This window comes from Schistocerca serialis, chromosome 1 (genome assembly GCF_023864345.2).
Source record: "Schistocerca serialis cubense isolate TAMUIC-IGC-003099 chromosome 1, iqSchSeri2.2, whole genome shotgun sequence".
NCBI classification, from domain to species: domain Eukaryota; kingdom Metazoa; phylum Arthropoda; class Insecta; order Orthoptera; family Acrididae; genus Schistocerca; species Schistocerca serialis.
Window position 1 is genome coordinate 320,872,987 of NC_064638.1, and position 24,826 is coordinate 320,897,812.

The 24,826-nt window shown below is 38.9% G+C and overlaps 1 protein-coding gene across 1 annotated transcript in view; it reads left to right on the forward strand.

Annotated features, from left to right (window-relative positions):
- LOC126457338 (uncharacterized) overlaps positions 1 to 24,826 on the forward strand; it is a 108,822-nt gene that overhangs the window by 46,835 nt on the left and 37,161 nt on the right. The window contains exons 3-4 of the mRNA XM_050093555.1: positions 2,834 to 3,074; positions 24,331 to 24,596. Of these exons, the coding sequence (XP_049949512.1) occupies positions 2,834 to 3,074; positions 24,331 to 24,596 (507 nt within the window). The remainder of the gene's footprint in view (positions 1 to 2,833; positions 3,075 to 24,330; positions 24,597 to 24,826) is intronic.

Below are 24,826 nucleotides of genomic sequence, written 5' to 3' on the forward strand. Positions count from 1 at the left end.
GAGTGTTGAAGATCTTTCATGAAATCAATTGGGAATCCCCAGAGGGAAGACGATGTTTGTTTTGAGAAACAGTGTTGAGAAAATTTAGAGTACAAATATTTTCAACTGACTGCAGAACATTTCTACTGTACATTTCATATAAGGGCGATTGGAGACAAGTTAAGAGAAATTATGGCTCATACAGAGGCACACAGACAGTTGTTTTTCACTCACTCCATTTCCAAATGGAACAGGAAACAAAATTACTAGTAGTGATAAAAGGCACCCTCTGCCATGTACCATAGAGTGGCTTGCAAAGGATGTATGTAGATGTAGCTGTAGAGAGATGCAAATTGTCTTTCATGGCTGTGTCCCTGGTAACTACAGGGTGTCCCCTGATGTGAACTGACAAACTGTTGAGGAGCTATCAGTGGCATGTGTATCAGTGCACTAACATCCACAGACAGGGCAAACACAGACAGAGATAATGCCCAAGATAAGGCCCAAGAAGCAAACCTACTTGATTGGGAGAACACACTTTTCTTTTAGCTAGTGTAAATGGCACACCACACATTGGATGGGTAGATGTGCTGGACACAAAGTTTTCATACAAAAGTACTTCGATATACTGTTTTGACCTAGAGATAAATGAACACCTGAGATACATCATATCTTTTTGATGTTAGAAGAGACTACATGTCTGGCAATGTTTTCGTTGTGAGGCTCCAACTGCCAGAGTAAAGTACACTGAGGTGACAAAAGGCAAGGGACAGTGATATGCACATACACAATTGGTGGTAGCATTGCATATGCAAGGTATAAAAGGCCAGTGCATAGCAGAGCTGTCATTTGTACTCAGGTGATTCATGTGAAAACGTTTCTGATGTGATTATGGTGACACAATGAGAATTAACAGATTTTGGTTGTGGAATGGTAGTTGGAGTTAGACGCATGGGGTGTTCTGTTTTGAAAACATCAGGGAGTTCAATATTCCAAGATCCACAGTGTCAAGAGTGTGCTGAGAATACCAAATTTCAGGCATTGCCTCTCACCGTGGACAAATGCAGTGCCCATGGCCTTCACTTGATGATAGAGAGCAGTGGTGTTTGCACAGAGTTGTTAGTGCTGACAGATAAGCAATACAGCATGAAAGAACCACAAAAATCAATGTGGAACATATGCTGAATATATCTGCTAGGCCAGTGTGGTGAAATTTTGCAGTAATGGACAATGGCTGCACATGATCAATCCAAGTGCCTTTGCTAATAGTGCAACACCACCTGCAGCACCTCTCCTGGTCTTGTGACCATACCGTTTGGAACCAAGATGACTGGAAAACCATGGCATGGTCAGATGAGTCTTAATTTCAGTTGGTAGGAGCTAATGGTAGGGTTTGAGTGCAGTGCAGATCCAACAAAGCCCTGTATCCAAGCTGTCAATAATGCACTGTGTAAGCTGGTGATGGCTCCATAATGGTGTGGGCTATGTTTATATGGGATGGACTACGTCTTTCTGGTCCAGCTGAGCTAATCACTGACTGGAAGTTGTTATGTTTGACTACCTGGAGACCATTTGCAGTCATTCCTACACTTCATGTTCTCAAACAACAATGGAATTCTTATGGATGACAATCAACAATGTCATTGGGCCGCAATTGTTCGTGACTGGTTTGAAGAACATTCTGGGTAATTTGAGCGAATTATTTGGCCACACAGATTGTGCAACATGAATCTCATCAAACATTTATGGGACATAATTGAGAGGTCAATTAGTGCACAAAATCCTGAACTGGCAACACTTCCACAATTATGGACAGCTATAGAGGTAGTGTGAATCAATATTTCTGTAGGGGACTTCCAAGGCTTGTTCATTTCATGCCACATTGAGTTGCTGCACTATGCTGGATCGAAGGAGGTCTGGCACAATATTAAGAAGTATCCCATCAATTCTGTCACCTCAGTGTAAAAGTAAAGTTGTACGACACAGTTAATAATGAGCTTCAAAATTGATACAGGGATTAATGAACACAGGGTCGTCATAGTGAGACTGAATACTGTAACCCCCAAATCCTCCAAAAATAAACAAAAAATATATCTATTCAAGATAAAAATTCACTTGACGCGTTCCTGAGAGACAATCTCCACTCCTTCCAAATTAATAACAGAAGTCTAGACCAGATGAGGCTTGAATTCAAAGAAATAGTATCGGCAGTAGTTGAGAGATTTATACCAAATAAATTAACAAACGACAGAGCTGATCCTCCTTGGTACACAAAACGGGACAGAGCAATGTTGCAGAAACAACAAAACAAACATGCCAAATTTAAACAGATACAAAATCCCCAAGATTGGCAATCTTTTACAGAAGATCGAAATTTAGTGCATAGGGGGAAATGATCACCACAATAAAATAAGGGAAATCAGAGCTGGTGCAGAAAGATATAGGTGTTTGTTCTTTCTGCATGCTATATGAGATTGGAATAATAGAGAATTGTGAAGGTTGTTCCTTGAACCCTCTGCCAGGCACTTAAATGTGATTTGCAGAGTGTCCATGCAGATGTAGATGTAGCTGAGAGACCCTGAGGGGTAGCTCCAGCCACCTAATTGGAAAGTTTTCCTTTCTTCTACAAACAGTGAAACCTTTCCTTCAAGAAGTGTGAGAGTTGTGTGCTAAATATACCTCTTGAGTGAAGGTGAGTGTATTGTGTGTGTGTGTGTGTGTGTGTGTGTGTGTGTGTGTGTGTGTGTGTGAGTGTGTAGTTGTCATCATGAATATTGGTCTGAATATCAAGTAACACACTGAATTTTAAGCCACAATATTTTAGCTCAGCATTATATGGATGTGTGATGGGTAGGTATGTGGCCGGGATATGAGATGTGGAAAGAGCCAGCCGATGCGTGGGGCCAAGAGTGTGCCTGAACTATTGAGGTTGGAGCGAGCACAACAGCTGACCGCTGAGCGGCAGCTGTCACCTGAAGACATGCTCAAGGTGAGCCAGAAACTGCGTAATGCTGGTTTCCGGATTGATCTGCTTGAGGACATCGAGAACATCATTGACGTTCTGTGGCATGCAGAGCTTGCCAACAGAAAATCAGGTGCTGATGCTAAACATGTTTGTGATCAGAGATAGATGCTCTTGTAGCACTAGAATGTTTCCTATCAAAACATGTTTACTATGTAACTGTTGATTATAAAAGTTGTGGTATGACATTATTCCATGTAACATGAACCAAAAATATTCTTGTGTCACTTATGTGATCATAGAAGACAGTGTACTTAGGAATACATGATGTTGGTCCTTCAGTCTAGTGACTGATTATAGAAACGCAATAGTGACCACTGTAAGAAGTCTAAGAATTTTTAACATTTTGCAGCCCTGTCAGCAACTGTGATAAATTAATATGTCAAAAATCCGCCTCAGTTATGAAATTTTACTGTTCTTTACCCAGGTTTCAGCTAGAGTAATCTAGCCTTCTTCAGAAGAATTCTTCAGAAGCAAATTTCAATAGTCATCTTTCAGATGTAGAACCACACTTACTAACTTTCATTTATGTTGCACGACTCCTTCTTGTTTTTTTTCCCCATCATTGTATTATACGGCACATAAATGTAAACAACATGAAGTACTTACAGATGCTGTGCAAAACATGACCTCATCTAACAAAAACAAAAACTGTATAAAATATCAGAAACTTCTTACAGTAAATATGTCAAAAATCTGCCTCAGTTGCGAAATGTTACTGGTCTTTACCCAGGTTTCAGCTAGAGTAATCTAGCCTTCTTCAGAACCATAAAGTAAATTAATACATGCCAGAATAAGGCATGGTCAAACATAATAAACTAAAGTACCATGGTACCACGTCAATCATAAATGCATAGCAATTTAGTGGCATAACATAACAACATTAGTCAAATTTCATGTTAACAAATTGATGCATTACTCCACGTATAATGGAAATTATTTTATTTCCACCTTCTCCTAACCCTGAGAAGTTCTCATGTTATGGACATATAACCTTGTTCATCCCCTCACAAGATCGTGCAGAACCATACAACATAACGGTGATCATATGTGGTTTTTTAATGTAACAAGCTGAACTTAAAGTCTAAGTAAATTTCTTATCAGCTGATAAGGTCTCGGTTTACAATTAATGTTCATCAGGATTCTATCTACTTAGTGCCTTGTTCTCTCACAAATAACACTTTAACACTATAGGTAATTTCCCAACACACAATATAAAGACAGCCAATGGCAGTCACCTTTGACTTTCCGTGTGTGCATGCACATGAGCCACCATCTTGCTCATTACATATCCGTGTGCCACAGTCAGTTCCAATGTAGCATCCACTGCTAGTCAACCCCTTTCCCCGAAGTGGGGCCGGGGCTGTTCCTCAGCTAAGTAATGTAGCTTGACATGGTACCATGGTACTTTAGTTTTTTGTGTTTGACCATGCCTTATTCTGGCATGTATTACTCTAGCTGAAATGTAGGTAAAGACCAGTAACATTTCGCAACTGAGGCAGATTTTTGACATATTTACTGTAAGAAGTTTCTGCCATTTTATACAGTTTTTGTTTTTGTTAGAAATGAGGTCATGTTTTGCACAGCATCTGTAAATATTTCAAGTTGTTTAGATTTATGTGATGTATAATGCAATGATGGAAAAAAAAAATAAGAAGCAGTCGTGCAACATAAATGAAAGTTAGTAGCTGTGTTTCTACATCTGAAAGATGACTATTGAAATTTCGCACAAATGTGATACTCGTAGTGCCACTATAAGGATGCAAATCAAGTTTGTTTTAAACACATTCTGCAACAGGCTTAGGCATTAGTTACCTTCAAGACTGGCACATCATACTGCATATACATCAGCAATTTGAGCAGCAGTTGGCACTACAGTGACACAATGAACTGTTACAAATCAGTTACTTTAAGGACAGTTCAGAGCCAAACATCCTGTAACGTGCACTCCACTGACCCAAAACCACTGCCATTTGTGAATTCAATGGTGCCAAGTGAGAGGTCATTGGAGGGCAGGGTGGTGGTCTGTTGTGTTCTTTGATGAAAGCTGGTTCTGCCTCGGTGCCAGTGATGGCCAATTGAGGGCATGCAACCAACCTGTCTGCTTGCTAGAGACATTGGACCTACACCTGGATTTATGGTCTGGGGTGCAGTTTTGTATGACAGCAGGAGCACTCCCTTGGTTATCCCATGCACCGAGACTGAAATTTGTATCTCAGTCTGGTGATTTGACTTGTCATGCTGCTATTCTTGAATGGCATTCCAGAGGTTGTTTTCCAACTGTGTAATGCTTGCCCACACACCGCTGTTATAACCCAACATGCTCTACAGTGTGTCGACATGTTGTCCCTTGGCCTGCTCCATCACCTGATCTCTGTCTCCAGTTGGGCCCATATGAGACACCATCAAACGATAACTCCAGCATTATTCACAAACATTGTTAACCATCCCTGTATTGTCCGAGAAAGTGCAACAGCCATGGAAATCCACCCCACAATTTGGCACATGTACAACACAGTGCATGCATGTTTGCATTCCTGCATCAACAATCTGGTGGTTACACTGGTTATTAATGTACCATTTCACATTTGCAATGCCTTATCTTGCACTTACATTAATCTGTGATCTTGCGAAGTTAATCTCTTAAATATGTTACCTAGACAAATGTATTCCCAAAATTTCATTACTCTACATTAATTATTTTTTGGTGATGAGATTTGTTTTCCATAGCTGTATATTAAAGCTATCTGGAATACATTGTTAATTCTTTGGGTGCAGAATTTTATGCTGAGTAAGATTCTATACATTCTTATAACTATTTAAATAACATGTGGACAGTTAAGCCATACTGGTCATCCCTGTCTTGTACGTTGAAACACGAGAAGGTCTTTTACCATCAAACATATAATACTTGCAAATGAATTAAGTTTCTTTAATGTCTTAATAATTTTATCTGTTTTGAAATCGATAATACTTCTGCTTAATTTGATTTCACTTACTGATTACTGTGCATAGTAGAGTACAGTGCTTTTAAATTCCAATCAAATATTTTTTCCTAGGTGCATGACCATGATTAAACTTATATTACAGGCTAGAGGTGAAAAAGCTGAAAAATATACCAAGATACAGTTCTCTCACCTACTGATAATATTGTCCCTCTATAATGTTAGGAAACACTAACTTAAAATGATTGAGGTGCTAAAAATTCAAATTTTATCACACTGGCTTTATATTGTTATTTTTAAAGTATATATTATATTAATATTTTTCATATATATTGCTTCCAAGCTTAACAGACAATGAATTAATTTACAAAGGCTTGTAATGGGAGTACTGAGCAACAGTTTTAGTAATGATGGTTAATGTTCAGCATATCCACCAAAGCAATATAGGCCAGTCTCTGTTTCACATGTAACATTGGCCTGGCACAATATCATTGTGGTGAACCGACAAAAATGGGTTATAGTCCTTGGGGTTATCAAACACCATCCTCTGAAGCAAGTGGCTGATTTCAGAGTTTACCAGCAGTGTCAGATATCCCAATCTATAAACAGTGTGTGTTATAACTGTGGCCGGATAGAAACCATTAACGAATTCCCTTAGTCATGGCTGAAAATTGCTTTGTTATGAGACAAAGATTACTGCATGATATCTGTAGTGTTCCTTCCTGACCAATTCCCACATGAACACTCCAGAGGGAATAGCACTATATTCCCTTTTGGAATAGATTTGAGTATGAGACCATTCTAGACTTCTTTCACAGAAATTGCCATGTCACAGTAAGTTAACTGGGGTACTAATATGGATATGGGAGCTAGAGACATGGTGAGCAAGTATATTTCCCCTTCTTTGTCAATGAACAAAATCATGTTCACTAGACTTGTTTGGGAAACCTATGTGCTAGCAGTGATCAAGTCGTAACAGGCTCTGTGATGTTTTCATTATCACTAAATTACAAATTTCCTGAAGCAGCACAGGTATGTCAAGATGCCACACTTGCTGTTTGAGGTGTCACAAGCATATGTTCAATGGAATCTGCAAGTCAACCCCCCCCCCCCCCCCCCCCCCCACACACACACACAGAGAGAGAGAGAGAGAGTGAAGCCACTGCTCATGGCATGCTTCAGTACCACTGCAGTTGCATGTGTCAACACCTAGTTTTTGATTGTGTCACTGCACTGGTGCCACTTTATGGCATACCACTAGAAGTTAAATTTCAATTGTGCTTAAGCCACATTCACATACACAACTAAATAGACACTGCAGCTTGTGGCATACTGCAGTGGCACCGTGAGCTAATCTACATTCTTTATGATGCAGCTTTCAGTATAGTGTCAGCTGGAATAATTTGTGTTGGCATTAATGTTATAGCATAGGTCATGTTATTCGAGTTGAGGCAAATATTAAATACAAGGAAAAGAAAAATAAAGTATTAGATCTGAAAATGTCCAGAAGTATTATGACAAGAACGGATTCTGAGTGTCTGAGCACAAGTGATGCAGACATGGAATTGGTACTACAGGCATTATTTCAGAGCCCAAGTAAATCAAGCTGCCAATCATCTCATCAGTTGCAGCTACCACTAACCATAGTGCACAAGAGACTGAAGCTTCATGTCTACAAGATGATGCATGCAATTCAACTCCATGACATGTCAAAGCTCAAAGCATTTGCAAATGGGATTTTGAGTCACATCAGCGATTATTCAGACTATCTGAAAATATTCATGGGCAAAGCTTGCTTTCAAGTGCTGGGAAGATAAACACACACAATGTAAGGATCTGGGCACTGAGAACCCCCACTTTATAGTGGATATTGTGCATGACAGTCCAAAGGTAAACATGTGATGTGATCTGCTTCATAACCATATGATGGGACTGTTTCTCTTTGCAGAGGCATCAATAACATCGCCTGTTTATCTGGACATGTTGGAACAATTTGCATTTCCACATGCTAAAGAACTGCAACCTGATGACATCAAGCTGCAGCAGGATTATGCCCCTCTTCACTGGACCTCAATCAGTAGAAGGGCTTTGAGTGAAACTTTTTCATATCTCTGGATTGGCAGAGGAGGACCTATTTCCTGGCCCCCAAAGCTTCCAGATATAAATCCATTAGATTTTTTTCTTTGAGGCTTCGTGAAGGATGCTGTCTGATAGACCCTGGTGTGGTGCCACGAACAGTCAAAAATGGTAATCAAATGATTTTATAGACTGCCTGAATCAGGAGCTGTAATGGTAGAGACTTCAGAGAGAACTTGCAGAATATAATTAATAACATTCCTGATCATGCCGCTGTAATAGGCAGAGATAGAGATTCATGTGACTCTACTCTGAGTGTGTTGTCCAAAAATTACTTTGAGCAGATAATAAGAGAATCACCTCATGAAGATAACGTCTCAGACAACCTAGCAACAAACAGACCTGAGCTTATCGAATCAGTTAATGTACAGGAAGGTATCAGTAATCATAAGTTTGTGATATCAACTATGACTACAAATTTTGCAAGGCATGTTAAGAAAGGATATGAAGATATTATTGTTTGGCAAGAGTGACAGGACACAAATTGGAAAGTGAGTAGTCAACATCAAATATGCAGTGCTGAAGAGGAAGAATTGGAGCATAAAAAGAAAAAATTCAAAATCATTGTTCATTATACCTTAAATAAGTATGATCTGAGCAAGGTCTTAAGGGATGTGAAAGATCCACCATAGTTTTAATAGCCATGTTATAAAACTGCTATGAAAAAAAAAAAGAAAAAGAAAAAAGAAAAGAAAAAGAAAAAAAAAGAAATAAAAAGAAAAAGATAGAGGGAGCTTCCTCACAAACTCAAGAGAAGTCGAAACCTAGCTGACAAACAAAAGCTAAACAAAGCGAAAACAAGTGGAAGAAGAGTAGTGAGAGAGGCATTCAGTGATTTTGAAAGCAAAATTTTGTCAACCGATCTTAGTAAAGATGCTAAGAGGTTTTGGTCTTACATAAAATCAGTAAGCAGTTCAAAATCCTCTGTTCATTCACACAGTGACTATACTGGTACTGAAACAGAATATGATGGAGAGAAGGACAAAACACTGAATTCAGTCTTCCAAAATTGTTTCACATGGAAGATCATGAATAGACCCTCCTTTCAATCAATGTATGAGTACTGAAATGGCAGATACTGAAATAGCCAATTGTGGAATAGAGAAGCGACTATAGTTGCTTAATAGTGTAAAAGCATCAGGACAAGATGGGATACCTCTAACATTGTACAGAGACTACATAAAAGAATTTGCTCACTTCTAACAGTAGTTTATTGTACATTGAAGGAGCAATGGAAGGCACGTAGCAGCTGCAAAGAAGTGCAAGTCATTCCCATTTTCAAGAAGAGTGATAGGGCAGATGCACGTAATTATAGGCCTATTTTTTTGTTGACTTCAATCTGTTGTAAAATTAGGGAACATGTTTTATGCTCAAGAATTATGACTTTTTGGAGAACAAAAATCTCCTCTATAAAGATCAACATGGATTCCAAAAACAGTGATCTTGTGAAAATTAGGTCACTATTTTCCTCCATAAGATCCATGGCACTGCAGACAATGGTGCTCAGGTTGATGGCATGTTCCTTGACTTCAGGAAGGCATTTGACACAGTGTCACACTGTCGTTTAGTGAAAAAAAATGGGTTTACTGAGTGTTGGACCAGATGTGCAACTGGGTGCAAGACTTCTTGCAGTCAGAAGTCAACACGTCACTATTAATGGAACAAAATTGGGAGATGCAAATGTAATTTCCAGAGTACCTCAAGGAAGTGTGATAGGGCCATTACTGTTTTAAATGTATATAAATTATCTAGAAGAAAGTGTCAGAAGCTCTTTAAGACTGTTCGCAGATGGTACAGTTGTCTATAAGAAAGTAGCAATGCCAGAAGACAGTATTGATTTGCAGACTGAACCACTAAACATTGATGAATGGTGCAGGCTCTGGTAGTCGACCATGAAGGTAAATAAATGTAACGTATTAGGAATATGTAGGGAAAAAAATTCACTACTGCACAATTACTCTATTGATGACAAATTGCGGGAAACAGTGTCTACCATAAAATATCTAAGAGTAACTATCCAGAGTGACCTTAAGTGGAATGACCACATAAAGCAAACAGTAGGAAAATCAGATGCCAGACTGAGATTCATAGGAAGAATCATAAGGAAATGTAACTCATCTGCAAAGGAAGTGGCGTAAAAGGCACTTGCTCAACCGAATCTTGAGTATTGTTCACCCGTCTCAGATCCTTATCAGGTAAAATTGACAGAAGAGATAGAGAAAACCAAACATAAAGTGGCACATTCCATCAGAGGATCATTTAGTCAGTGAGACAGCATTACAGAGATACTCAACAAACTCCAGTGGCAGGCAAATTGCAAGAGAGGCATTGTGCATTACAGAGATATTTCGAGAAAATGCTTTCATGTAGGAGTTGTATATGTAATACTTTCTCTCACATACATCTTGTGAAATGACCACAATGAGAAAATTCAAGTAATTAGAGCTAATACACAGGCTTACCGACAATCATTTTTCCCAGACGCCATTCATGAGTGCGGCAGGAGAGAAGGGGAGATCAGTTAGTGATACCAGAATTACACTTCACCACACACTGTTAGGTAAGTTGTGGAGTATGATGTAGATGTATAACTGTGAGTGCATGTAAACATAGACTTTCGTTGTTGTCAAAGTCAATAAAATTCTTCTGGGTTTGGGGCCGCATTGTCAGCTATAAAATTCTGATGTTTCGGCAACTGTTGCAAGACACCTTTCTCAGGTTGTACTGCTAACTGCTGAATTAGCACTTGCTTGGTTACTTATATACTATGGATGAGTGCTGTCATTGGATATGAGGGTGAGAAGGAAGGGAATTAGGTGTTCTTTTATTGGTCTTTGCATTGAGTGTTGTCATTGGTGGGAATAGGCATTTTCCGTTGGAGTTTCCTTCATTGTTTGCCATTGGTGGAAATCAGCGAATAGGAAAATGAGCGGTGAATGCAGTGTAACATTGTTTACTAACTGCTGAGTATTGACTAGGGCATGTCAGCACTCTGTGTACCCTACCCTGTTGTCGCCTAACGCATGCCTGCTGCTTTGCAGGAGCTGTCCTTCCACAAAACTATCACTGCTGGCAGCCAAGATGCTGATATTCAGTACCTGTCTTCTCTATTCATGTTGTCGGGTCACTTGGCTATTTCTATAGCCTCTCTAATCTTCCTCCTCAAACTAAACAGCTGTTTCACCAGTACATGGGCCTGTCAAAATTCAATCTTCATCCTGTACTGCTCCTGGTGTTCTAGCACTGTTGACTTGTTGTATTGTTTCAGACAGATATATCTCTCATGTTCAGATAACCTTGTGCTTATTGGATACCCAGTCTCACGTACATACACAAATCCACATTTGCACAAGATTTCATAAACTATGGCAGCATGAAGCTTGTCAATTGTATCATTTGTCAAACTCAGAACATCTTTCATTTTCTTGTTGCTACAAAAAATCGGCTTAATACCTGCCTGATAGAGAATTCTGCCCAGATATTCAGTAACCCCTTGTACATATGGTAGCAGGACAGTGTTCTGTGCTTCGTTCTGCACTTCCCTATTGCCCTTCTCCTTTGGCACCATAGTTTTAGTATCATCCTCATGTTGTAGCTATTGGCTCCAAAAATGGACCTGAGGTTCTGCAGTTCAGCTTTAAAATTGTGTTTGTCATTGATCCTGTAGGCTCTCTTAGTTAAAATTTGCAGGGCCAATTTCTTTTGCATAGGATGGTAGTGGGAGGATGCATCCGGGTACCTGTACATCTTGGTGGACTTTCTATAAACTCATTATCCAACACCCAAGATAATGAAATTGATGCAAGCACCACTGAAGCAAACTAGGATGAATTTTGACATGGCCTGAAGACTCTTTCCACAAAAGCCACAGGCACCTACAATGTGTGGTGTACCAAAGGTCCACAAAGAAGCCTTTCCTTTACAGCCATAGTGAGTAGTATTAACTCACCAATCTACAAATTAGTGAAAGAATTAGCTCTGAAGTTTAGAAATCTAGTGAGCCACACAGATTTATACATCAAGGACTCCACCCACTTTGTAGCTCTTTCGAAAGAAAAGTGTGTCTCGAGTAGAGATCTCACGGTCAGCTTTGACGTGAAGTCTTTATTCATAAAAGTACCCGTGATGGACACCATGAACATCTTAGAGGAATGCATGGAACCTGATATCTGCTAGCTAGTGTGCCACTGTTTGACAACCACCTATTTCATGTGGAAAGGGTATTTCTATGAGCAGACGGACGGTGTAGCTATGGGTTCTCCTCTATCACCTGTTGCAGCAGACATTTTTATGCAAGCATTCGAAGAAAAACAGCACTCCAGTCTACACCAATACGCCCAGAATGCTGGCTGCAATACGTTGACAACATGCTTGTCATCTGGCCACATGGAGAAGAAGAGCTTCAGAACTTCCATCAACATTTCAATCAGTAGCACAGCAAAATTTATTTTACCATAGAGATAGAAAACAATAGGGTATTACCTTTTCTTGATGTGGAAGTTTACCATAAGCCTGACGGGAAGTTTGGACACAGAGTTTTTAGAAAGCCCACCGACATGAGCAGGTACCTGTATGCATCCTCTCACCACCATCCTACGCAAAAGAAATCAGCCCCATAAACTTTAACTAAGAGAGCCCACAGGATCAGTGGTGTACACAATCTTAAAGCTGAACTACAGAACCTCAGGTCCATTTTTGGAGCCAATGGCTACGACATGAGAATGATACATAAACTATGGTGTCAAAGGAGGAGGGCAATACCGTCCTGCTACCATATGTACAAGGGGGTTACTGAACATCTGGGCAAAATTCTCTTTCAGGCAGGTAGTAAGCCAATTTTTCATAGCAACAACAAAATAAAAGATGTTCTGGGTTCAACAAAAGATACAATTGACAAGTTTCATGCCAATGGAGTTTATGAAATCAGGTGTGAATGTGGATTGGTTTATGTAGGTGAGACTGGGTATCCAATAAGCACAAGGTTATCTGAACACAAGAGATATACCCATCTGAAACAATACAACAAGTCAGCAGTGGCAGAACACCAGGAACAATGCAGGATGAAGATCAAATTTTGACAGGCCCGTATACTGGCAAAACAGCCATTTAGTTTGAGGAGGAAGATTAGAGAGGCATAGAAATAGCCAAGTGACCCGACAACATGAATAGAGAAGACAGGTACCTACTATCAGCATCTCAGATGCCAGCGGTGACAGATTTGCAGAAGGACAGCTCTCACAAAGCAGCAGGCATGTATTAGGCCACAGCGGCAGAGGGTACACAGAGTGCTGATGTGCCCTAGTCGATACTCGGCACTTAGTAAGCAATATTATGCTGTAGTCTCTGCTCAGTTTCCTATTCACCAATTTCCACCAATGGAAAGCAATAAAGGAAACTCCAATAGAAAATGCCTATTTCCACCAATGACAACACTCAATGCAAAGACCAATAAAAGAAAATCTAATAGCCTTCCTCCTCACCCTCATACACAATGGCAGCACTCCTGCATAGTATATAAGTACCTAAACTAGTACTCATTCAGCAGTTAGCAGTACACCCTGAGGAAGGCATCTTGCAACAGCTGCCAAAACGTCGTAATTTTATAGTTGACAGTGCAGCCTCAAACCCAGAAGACTTTTTTGAACTGTGGGTGCACTTAAGAGCACCAGTTTCTCGTGTTAATGAGGATATGCTACACAGGACATGGGAGGAACCGGAATATTGCTTAGCATCCTGCTTACAGATGGAACACACACTTAACTCTGTTAAAGCTGCTAAAACTTTAGGTGCACTGAACATTATGCCACAAACTGCCCCTTTCTACCTTTCCCCATTTCTGAAATACATGTGATCGAAACTGTTAAGATCATTTTGGAACATCATGTAGAATCTGCAGGCCCACTGCTAGTCCAAGGTTTTAGAATTTTATATTATTTGTTAATGCAGGCAATCCAAATATTCTAATTTGTACTGTCACATACGCTCTGCAGCTATTTCATTTTCTCCATATAATCCACAATTTCACTGCAACAGGATCTTATTTTTCCTGCACTGAACCTGAGGTGAAGGCTGCAACAAGGGAAACGTTATTGTAAGTAACTTACGAAAATATCATTTAAGGACGATTTTCTAATTAACAATCTATCATGTAAAATTTAATATTCATTATGGGCATGTATAAAATTATGCTACTCAGTTTAAGTTTTAAAAAAATGAAAATAATTTAAATCATTAAGGTTTGTTGACATTTCTCTGAACAAGTACAGTCTTTTTTAAATAAAAAAGTTGAGATTTTTTCCATGCTAAACCTCAACCCACCATCTATGCCACATAATAGATTGTCAACCGTCTCCTTACGCTGGAAGGCATCCAGACTTTTATAGCCCTGTTGTAATGTAATTAAGAGTCCAAACACTGTCCGATGCAGAGGCTAAAGTTTGTGGGAAGTATAGCATGGAAATGTGACCACAACTAGGTCACTAGACTGAGCTTTCTTGATGACATAGCTGGTAAGACGTCTTGTGTGATAGTCCTGAATAAGGAGGACTGGCACTTCTTTTGAAGGTTTGGCATGAAGAATAAAACTGTTCAGGAACTACAAATATTTTCTCTTTTGTTTGACTGTCAAGAGGGGTCTAGTGTTGCACCTTAAGTAATAGAATCTTCATATTGCACTTTGGAAATACAAACATTTGTGGAACATGATTCCCAACAACATTCATAGCAGCCACATTTTGACTCTCTTCATCAAATTTCTTGCTTGCAACTGATTGACACCTCTTGGAGCCAAAATTTTGGGTGGAACATGAACAGTTGTCAATTTGTTTCATTGCTTTTGTAAATTATATGTAGAGGGGAAGCGGAGTATTTTGAGATGCTGGTTTTGATATTTCCAAAAACTTCACCACATTGACTTGAATGAAGGTCATTGATTTTACCTGGTATTCTGTGTCTGTTTTATGCAACAATATCATATTGACATGCTTTTTTTTTTCTTTAATGTCTTAATCCGCTCATATCCTGCTGATTTTTTTATAATGACCAAACTGTTGAGAGGCCTAAAACCATGAATATGATCAGTTATACTAAGTATCTGCTATTTATCTACACTATAGGAAAATAAATTAGTCCACCCTTTTAGAGGTTTCCAATTCACTCAAGATTTATTGTTGCAACAGTGCATACAGAATACATGAAATGATTACATTTACAGATTGATAGCACAAGTGATTCTGAGGTACCAGCTATCGACCCATGCTGAAGCACCCGTATTAGTACATGGTGTAAAAAAGTAGATGCTGGTTCTAGCATCCAGTTGATCATACAGATGGCAACTATTGTCCTGGGATACATTATTCCAAGCATTCTCAAACTGTTCATGTAGTTCTGTAAGAGTTGTTGGTTGACGAGTCACACGAGTCTTTTCTCATACCATCATATCTCGCATGTGCTCGACTAGAGATAAGTCTGGAGATCATACTGCTCAGGAAAGATGCTGCATGTATTGCAGAGCATGTTGAGTTTCACAGACAGTGTGTGGATGAGCATTATCCTATTGGAACAACACATCACCTTTCTGTGTAAGAATGGCAAGAGAACCCATCTAATAACTCATGCATGTACCGAATGCTGGTTAGTTCCCCCTCCAGATACATCAAAGTGAATAAGAGTTGTAGCTTATCACAACTCAGACTCTAAGACCTGGGGATGGGGCCAGAGTGTCTTGGACAAATGCACTCTACAAGATAGTGCTCACCAGGTCTTCTCTATATGTGCAAATAACCACCACTTGCATACAGGCAGAATCTGCTTTCATAACTGAAAACCACAGTTTCCATCTTTCAAGTGATGCTCTGACAGCACCAGTCAAGCAGTCATGTCAGTGCTGTAGTCTGAGTGGAAGACGGACTAGAGATGTGCGTGCCTGCAGTCCCATGGCTAATAACCAGTTCACAACAGTTCATGTTGTCACATCTGGGCTCACAAGCCCTCTTATTTGTGCTGTGGTAGCTGTATGATCTGCCACTGCTGCCCTTACATTCAACATGAGGATCCTAGTGAGCATCTCTGCTGTGTGGATGTCCAGAACTTAGTCTACAGGTGTAAGAATGTTCACATGACCACTGATACCAGCATCATTGCACAACTGATGTAGCACATCCAGCTTGTGTGGCAATTTTCGAAAAGGACAATTCCACCTCTCGGAAGGCCACAATTTGATCCTTTCAAACTCACTCACTTGGCTGTACCAAGCATGAATACATCTTAATGGTGGCATGGTTGCCTGCTTGCTTCACATTTGCAGCACACTTAGCTTTCTGGCTATGAGCATTCCCTATTAAATGATAGACACAAATGACACTCTGATAACTATGCCACTACGCTATCTGTTGAGGGATGATGCTGAAGTCATTGTCAGTACATCTACTACCTCCAGATGGCATATGCTGTCATCAGATCAAAATTGACATTTTCTTTCCTGGTGTGCTAACTCTTTTTTCTGGCAGTGTATTTAGTGCTGCCTTAATATCTACACTAGTATACTGGAAGCTGCCAAAGAATAAGTTATCTACACAGTACAAAAGGTGTAAATGCAGTGAACACTGCTAACAGGAAGTTTCAGCATTTGAATCAGATAATATATCAAGGAGTAACTAATAAGATATGTTTTCCATTTTGTTTTGAATTTATGATGATTGTCAACTTTCTTGCATATCTGCTAGTAACTTGTTAAAGGTCCTACAACTGGGAAACAGAACACCTCGTTAGCATTTGTGTCATACATTGTGGTTGTTTAGACCAAAGTTCATTCAAATCTCATTCTTAGTATTGACCACTACTACTATCAGCAGATAAATGAATGGCAAACTGAGCACAATAGTTCCAAGACCCCTGAAGATGCTTTTTTTAGCTGTGTGGTTACCTAATTTATACAATATTCATTCACATTTATTTACTTTGAATACATCAAGTCCAAAAGATGTCACAAATCATTAAGAGAAACTAAGGAACTTTCTCCAAATTAATGCATTGGTAGATGTATCTAAGTGCAATGCTGAAATGAGCTCCTTCATTAATTCCTTTATGCTGATTCTGTCCTTAATTTTTTTTATCCAACAATATAGCAAGTAATTCTACATAGAGTGTTTTATTTAATTTCTGGTGTTAGTCTTTTATAATCTTTTAGATGCATAATACGAGTCTTGCTGGGATTATGATTTAAAGTGTTTGCTGTGAACTTGTATCATCTGAATTGTCTCTGGTATTGATGAATTTAAGCTCTTGGTGAATATGCATTTGTCATCATCACTTTTTGAAGGGCCACTGGTCCTCACTTCTGTGTGTAGTTTTACCCTCATTGTGTGTTTAGTTAATGTGATTATCTGCTTCCCCTTGTGATGGTAAGACTCTATCCTCACAAGGCAAACGCCATTAATGCCATATTTTAGTTTCTCAAGGTTTATTTTTACTGTAGGCAGTGGAAAGAGTTCTAGATGATCCCCAGTATGAGCACTGTCAAAGCTGGTGATTGACTTGGAAGACATTAGTAGTTGTTCTTGCACATTCATTTCACATTATTTGATGACTTTCTGAATGCTTGCGCAAATAATTCTGCTTGGTTTCTAGTGTCCGTGGCTAGTCCCTCATAGTGAACATATTTCATAAATTTCTGTCCTCAAAACTTCTTCTGGTACTTCCATTAAATGAACGTTATTTATTATTTTGAATTGAAATGCAAGCTAGAATTATGCACTGATCCATAGATATTTATGCATTTTTACTGTAGGTGTGTTTCTCTTCCATAAATCCAGGAAATGTCACAAACAGTGTGCGAACTCAAAATGTTTTGTGTCAAATGTAACAAAATTGTCAAAATATAGAATTTGTGAAATGACCTAAATGAAACACATAAATACTAGTTCCAGACAATGAATTTATGTTAGAATTAAAAATTTTCACTGATGGTATTTGGACAGCGAGGGGAGGAGAGGTGGTGGCATAAAGTTCTTAATCACCAGATTTTGCGCCAATGTTCTGGATTAAATTCGAAACCTCTCCACAGAGCCTCATGAAATGTAGGGATGTGACACTGTTGATGGTGGCCCATCCATCAGATGGGGACATTATGCTTGGCAGCTGCCTTGGTGCTATTTGCAAGGAGTAGGCTATATGCCAGAAATGGGTTTTATCCTCTCCTTTCTTCATCATCATCATCATCGTCATACAAAAAAGACTTAGAACATGTAAAAAGAATGACAAGCAACATATTTACAAAGTATTAAAGATATGAGTGAGAACACCATACAACAATGTCATACAGTTAAAGATGTCTTTGAGAACCAAAAGACACTGTAATCTCTTGAAGACATTCTTCCATAACCCTCCATTGCAGTTTGTCTGGCATATGATGACATAGTCCCAGTTGCATTTGCTTTCTGTATACAGGGTGGAGAAAAATTGTGTCACGAAATTTTAACCCTGGATAGCTGATGCAAGTAGGAACCAAACTTACTACTGTTGTGTAAGTCGACAACACACCAGTTTTAAATTGCGGAAACTTGGCACCATATGCTCCACTTGGCCATGGGATTGCCCTGTTGCCATTCATTGATTGATGGTCAGTGCTATGGTTTTCGGTTCACACATACAAATGTTCCTCGCCCTGTCACTGCCCCAATGTGATATGCACACATGTCAAATAGGTCTTGCATTTGTCTCCACCTCACATCAGAGGCATTCATGTTTAAGCTTCACTTCGGAGCACACACATGTCACAAGCAATTTATTCATACAGTAAGCATGGTGGCACAGTATTTCTTTGAAGAACAACAATATATGGTTTTTGTTTATGGAATGGCCAATGGTAATGCACAGCCAGGCACGGCCTACATCTCAACAGGAAAGGGAAGGGGAAACTGGCTGGGGTAATAGCAGAAAATTTAGGGGGGGGGGGGGGAGGCACTGCCATGAATGGTAAAATACCAGTGGTTACAGGTGTTGAAGCAGCACCTTTTTTAGGATAGATAAGACAGAAAGATGTCAAGTTCTACGAGAGGTCAGGATTGAAACAAATCTTCAGTTTAGGAAAGAAATTAAACAGCACAATTCGAGCACATTGGATCACCAATCACAGCTGTCAATTATAAATTTTCACCAATCACCAGAAATTTTATCTCCACCAAGTTGTATCTCAGTCCTAGGTAATTGCATTGATGAATTAAAGTCACCCAACCCAGCTTACATAATCTGCCTCTCTGAACACCATGTGACCACTGGTATAGGAACTAGGCCTAAGCACAATGAGAAACTCAGACAGGAGAGTACTGCAAATGTTAGAATAAGAAAAGGTTCTCATAAAAGTATAATTAAAAATAATGTAAGTATATTTCATCAAAATATTGGGAGTTTAAAGAATAAAATAGATGAGCTTCTGGTTTGTTTAGAAGATTTAGAAGCTGAGGATGAAATAGATATACTATGTCTGTCTGAGCATCACATTGTTACTGATATGGATAAGGTAAATGTAAGTGGATATAAGCTCTCTGCACACGTAATGAGAGACAATATGGAGAAAGGAGGAGTTGCCATATATGTCAAAAGTTATCATTGTGCAAAAAGTATAGAAACAAAAAAGTTTTGTGTAGAGAAACATATAGAAGCATGTGCCTGTGAGCTTAAATTAAATAAAGGCACATTTATAATTGTAACTGTATATAGGTCCCCATCAGGAAATTTTCATCTATTTCTGAAAAATTTGGACTCCTTGCTATGCTATCTGTCAGACAGGGGGAAGCAAATTATTATTTGTGGGGACTTCAATGTAGATTCTCTGAAAGAGGGTAATAGGAAAAATGACCTTGAAGTATTACTCAGTTCTTTCAATTTGACACCCGTTATTGATTTTCCTACTTGGGTCGTAAAGGATAGCAGCTCACTGATAGATAACTTCTTTATAGACCAAGATAAGTTTAACCAGATAAATGCTCAGCCTGTTGAGAATGGTCTTTCTGATCATGATGCACAGGTAGTTACAATATATGACATAGCTCCATTCAGCAATACTAAACAGTCCTCCAAAGTAGTACTACGTTCAGTCAACGATTTAACAATTGCAAATTTCAGGGAAAGCCTACAGCAGTTAGACTGGGATGAGGTGTACCGTGAACCTGATGCCAATTTAAAATATAATTTATTTCATGACATTTTTGCAAATGTTATTGAAAACTGCTTCCCCAAGAAAATAGTTAAATATACTCATAAGAAACCTTGTAACAAACTATGGCTTACTAAGGGTATAAAAATATCTTGTAACCGGAAAAGGGAAATGTATCTGACAGCAAGAAAGAGTAGTGACCCAGAAACTATCAAACATTATAAAAACTACTGTGTTATATTAAGAAAAGTTATTAAAAAATCCAGAAGTATGTGTATCATGTCTGAAATCAGCAACTCTGATAGTAAAATTAAAACAATTTGGAATATTATTAAAAGAGAAACATGTCAACCAAGAGCACAGGAAGACAGTATTACCATCAAATTGAATGAAAACTTTACGAACAAAAAGTCAGAAGTTGAAAATATTTTTAATACTCATTTTCTAAATGTTGTGGATATAGTAGGATCCAGGTGTTCATTAGAAGATGCTAGGCTGTTAATGGAAGAGGCCATACCTATGCAATTTGATAGAATTGAAATCTCACCCACTTCTCCCTGTGAAATTAGGAAAATAATAAACTTGCTTAAAAGCAAAAACTCATATGGAATTGATGGCATTTCCAGCAAAATACTAAAAGCTTGTTCTCAACAGATAAGTAAGATTCTCAGTCACCCGTGTAATAGCTCTCTGGAACAGGGCATTTTCCCTGATAGACTGAAATATGCTATTGTTATACCTTTGCATAAAAAGGGGGATAGATCTGATGTCAACAATTACCGTCCAATCTCCCTTCTAACAGCTTTATCCAGAATTTTTGAGAAAGTAATGTATTCAAGAGTAGCTTCACATATCTGTAAAAATGAAGTACTAACAAAATGTCAGTTTGGTTTCCAGAAAGGTTTTTCAACAGAAAATGCCATATATGCTTTCACCAATCAAATTTTGAATGATCTGAATAACGGAACACCACCCATTGGGATTTTTTGTGATCTCTCAAAGGCTTTTGATTGTGTAAATCATGAAATTCTGCTAGACAAGCTCAAGTATTGTGGCATGAGTGGGACAGTGCACAAATGGTTTAATTCGTACCTAACTGGAAGAGTGCAGAAAGTTGAAATAAGCAGTTCTCATAATATGCAAAGATCAGGACATTCCTCAAACTGGGGAACTATCAAGAATGGGGTTCCACAAGGGTCAGTCTTGGGTCCTTTGTTGTTCTTAATATATATTAATGACTTGCCATTCTATATTCATGAAGAGGCAAAGTTAGTTCTCTTTGCTGATGATACAAGTATAGTAATCACACCTGACAAACAAGAATTAACTGATGAAATTGTCAATACTGTCTTTCAGAAAATTAGTAAGTGGTTCCTTGTAAACGGACTCTCACTGAATTTTGATAAGACACAGTACATACAGTTCCGTACAGTGAATGGTATGACGCCATTAATAAATATAGACCTTAACCAGAAGCATATAGCTAAGGTAGAATATTCCAAATTTTTAGGTGTGTCCATTGATGAGAGATTAAATTGGAAGAAACACATTGATGATCTGCTGAAACGTTTGAGTTCAGCTACTTATGCAATAAGGGTCATTGCAAATTTTGGTGATAAACATCTTAGTAAATTAGCTTACTACGCCTATTTTCACTCATTGCTTTCATATGGCATCATATTTTGGGGTAATTCATCACTGAGGAATAAAGTATTTATTGCACAAAAGCATGTAATCAGAATAATAGCTGGAGTCCACCCAAGATCATCCTGCAGACATTTATTTAAGGATCTAGGGATATTCACAGTAGCTTCTCAGTATATATACTCTCTTATGAAATTTGTTATTAACAACCAAACCCAATTCAAAAGTAATAGCAGTGTGCATAACTACAATACCAGGAGAAAGGATGATCTTCACTATTCAAGATTAAATCTAACTTTGGCACAGAAAGGGGTGAATTATACTGCCACTAAAGTCTTTAGTCACTTACCAAATAGTATCAAAAGTCTGACAGATAACCAACAAGTATTTAAGAAGAAATTAAAAGAATTTCTGAATGACAACTCCTTCTACTCCATAGAGGAATTTTTAGATATAAATTAAGATAAAAAAAATATTTAAAAAATAAAAAAATAAAAAAAACAAAAAAAATAAAAAAATTTGTTATACTAACTTAAGTATGTTGTTAAATTAACTTAATTATGTCATGTATTGGAAAATTTGACTCGTTCCACATCATTACGAAATATCGTATTCATGATCCATGGAACTAGTATTAATCTAATCTAATGAAGCTCAATGGTTGTATGAGGTACGTTCCACAGTAAGAGGCCACCTACACCCGCAAACGTTTACAGCAATTCACCAGCGACTTGGCGAAACAGACTCATTAGCAGGATCTCATGGTGATGCTGGAAGACCTCGAGCATGACGGAATGCTGCACCATCCATTTAGTTTCCACTTTGTCCAAGACCTAAATCATGTGGCAGACTATGAACACAGGTTAGGGTTTTGCTGGTGGTTTCTGCAATGTGTTGCATGAGATCCTGACTTCCCTGCCAATGTGTTGTTTACTGACGATTGCACCTTCCATTGGGATGGCCTGTACAACACTCAAAATGTTCATTACTGGGCAAGGAGAAATCCTCACATCATGTATGTCCATGGACACCAGGACCAATTTTCTCTGAACATTTGGGCAGGCATTGTGCATGACCATCTGATTGGGCTGGTCCATCTACTTCCTTGACATACTGGGGGAAATTACTTTCACCTTTTGCAAGAAACTCTACCCAGCCTGCTGGAAGATGCTCCCCTGGTCGTACGGCTATGCATGTGGTTACAGCATGATGGGGCACCTGCACGTAACAGTCGTGCTGTGCACGGATATTTAAATGAACTCTTCAACGGCCAGGTAATTTGAAGAGTGCTCATAGGGCATGGACCCTGTGATCACCAGACCTCATGCCACTTGACTTTTTCCTGTGGGGATTCTTCAAGGTTCTAATTCACCCACCCAGATGTGAACCACCTAGAAACAAAGAGGAGTTAATGGACCACATTCAACATGCCGTCAATCACATCAGGGAAATGCCAGGAATCTTTGAAAGAGTTTGGTAAAACATCGTTCGATGTTACCAAGCTTGTGTTGTGTCATAGGGTCACCAGTTCGAGCACCTGCTTTAAGTAAACAATGTCCTAGCTACAAAAAAAGCCCTTTGCAGGGCCGACACAATTTGAAAAACCTTTCTGTATGCAAACCAACTGCTGTTGACGGGTTTGTTCCTGGTACGTCTTATCATGAAACTGCAATGGATGTGTCAGGACCCCAGTGGATTCATCCCCAGGTGCCCAGAGTGGAAGGCTGGTGCGCTGCCACTGAGTGTGTGGGCCGCCTTGGGTACACCGCCAACTCCGGCAGCCAAAGCATTCACGGTCATGTGCTGTCCATAGCATCCAGCAACAGGGCAATCCCCGCGGCCAATCATAGCACTTGGCACCAATTTTATATAGTTTAAAAATTTTATGTTGTCAACATACACAACGTTAATAATTTTAGTTCCTATTGGCATCAGCTGTCCAGGCTTGAAATTACGTTACACAATTTTTTCTCCACCCTGTATAGACAATGCACACAATTTTACAGTGCTGCAGTTGTATCTGTAGAAGATTTGCACAGCACTACTGTAGATAAAACATTCTCAATTTATATTTCAATTCTATAATGGGAGTGTTGTTTTATGATTTTTCTCTAATTTGTGGAAACCAGTGCAGACAATGTAACAAAGGTACAGGTACTTGTAAACTACAAACCTATTTTGTTGATATACTTACGCAGATCAGAAGCAAAATTTGACTAACAGAGGTGAGTGAAATAGGAGATGGTTAGACACTACATGCCATGCAAATCCCCAGTTAGATACCTCTCACAACAAACATACTACTATTAACATCTCATGTGATACCTTCATTGATAAAATTCAACCTCCAGTAAGTAGTCTAATTAATGCTCTATGATGCACAGACATGAGACTCATCAGCACATTCTAAAACACAATCAAATACATAAGGTATTGTTTTTGTTCTTCAGAGAGTGACCTGACATCAGATGTGGAGTCAAGAAAGTGGACGCCATCTGTGACATCTTACTCGACCAGTGATAGTCTGTCAACACAGCTCCCTCCAGAATGTGCAAAGCTGGCAACAGCCAAGAAGATCTCATGCAATCTTGAGCAAAAGGCAAGACAGCAGCGTGTATGGCAACAGCAGGAGCAGCATGAGCAGCAGCAGACACCATCTCTGCTGAGCAGGCTGAGTGCAGTCATGTCCACACACAGTGATGATCTGCACCAAAAGGTCCACTAAGTTGCTCTAATATTTTGTAGCTATGATCTCATATAATCTCTTCAAATAGAGGATAAAAAAAAAATAAAGGCCCAACTACTTTTGTAGGAACCCAATGTAACTAGAACAAACGCAGCAAAATTATTTTACTGATAACAACAATGGAATTCCTGGATGGAATAATATGTAAAATAAAGGAAAGGCACCAGTCACCTGTAGCTGACTGATGGGTGGCACATAAA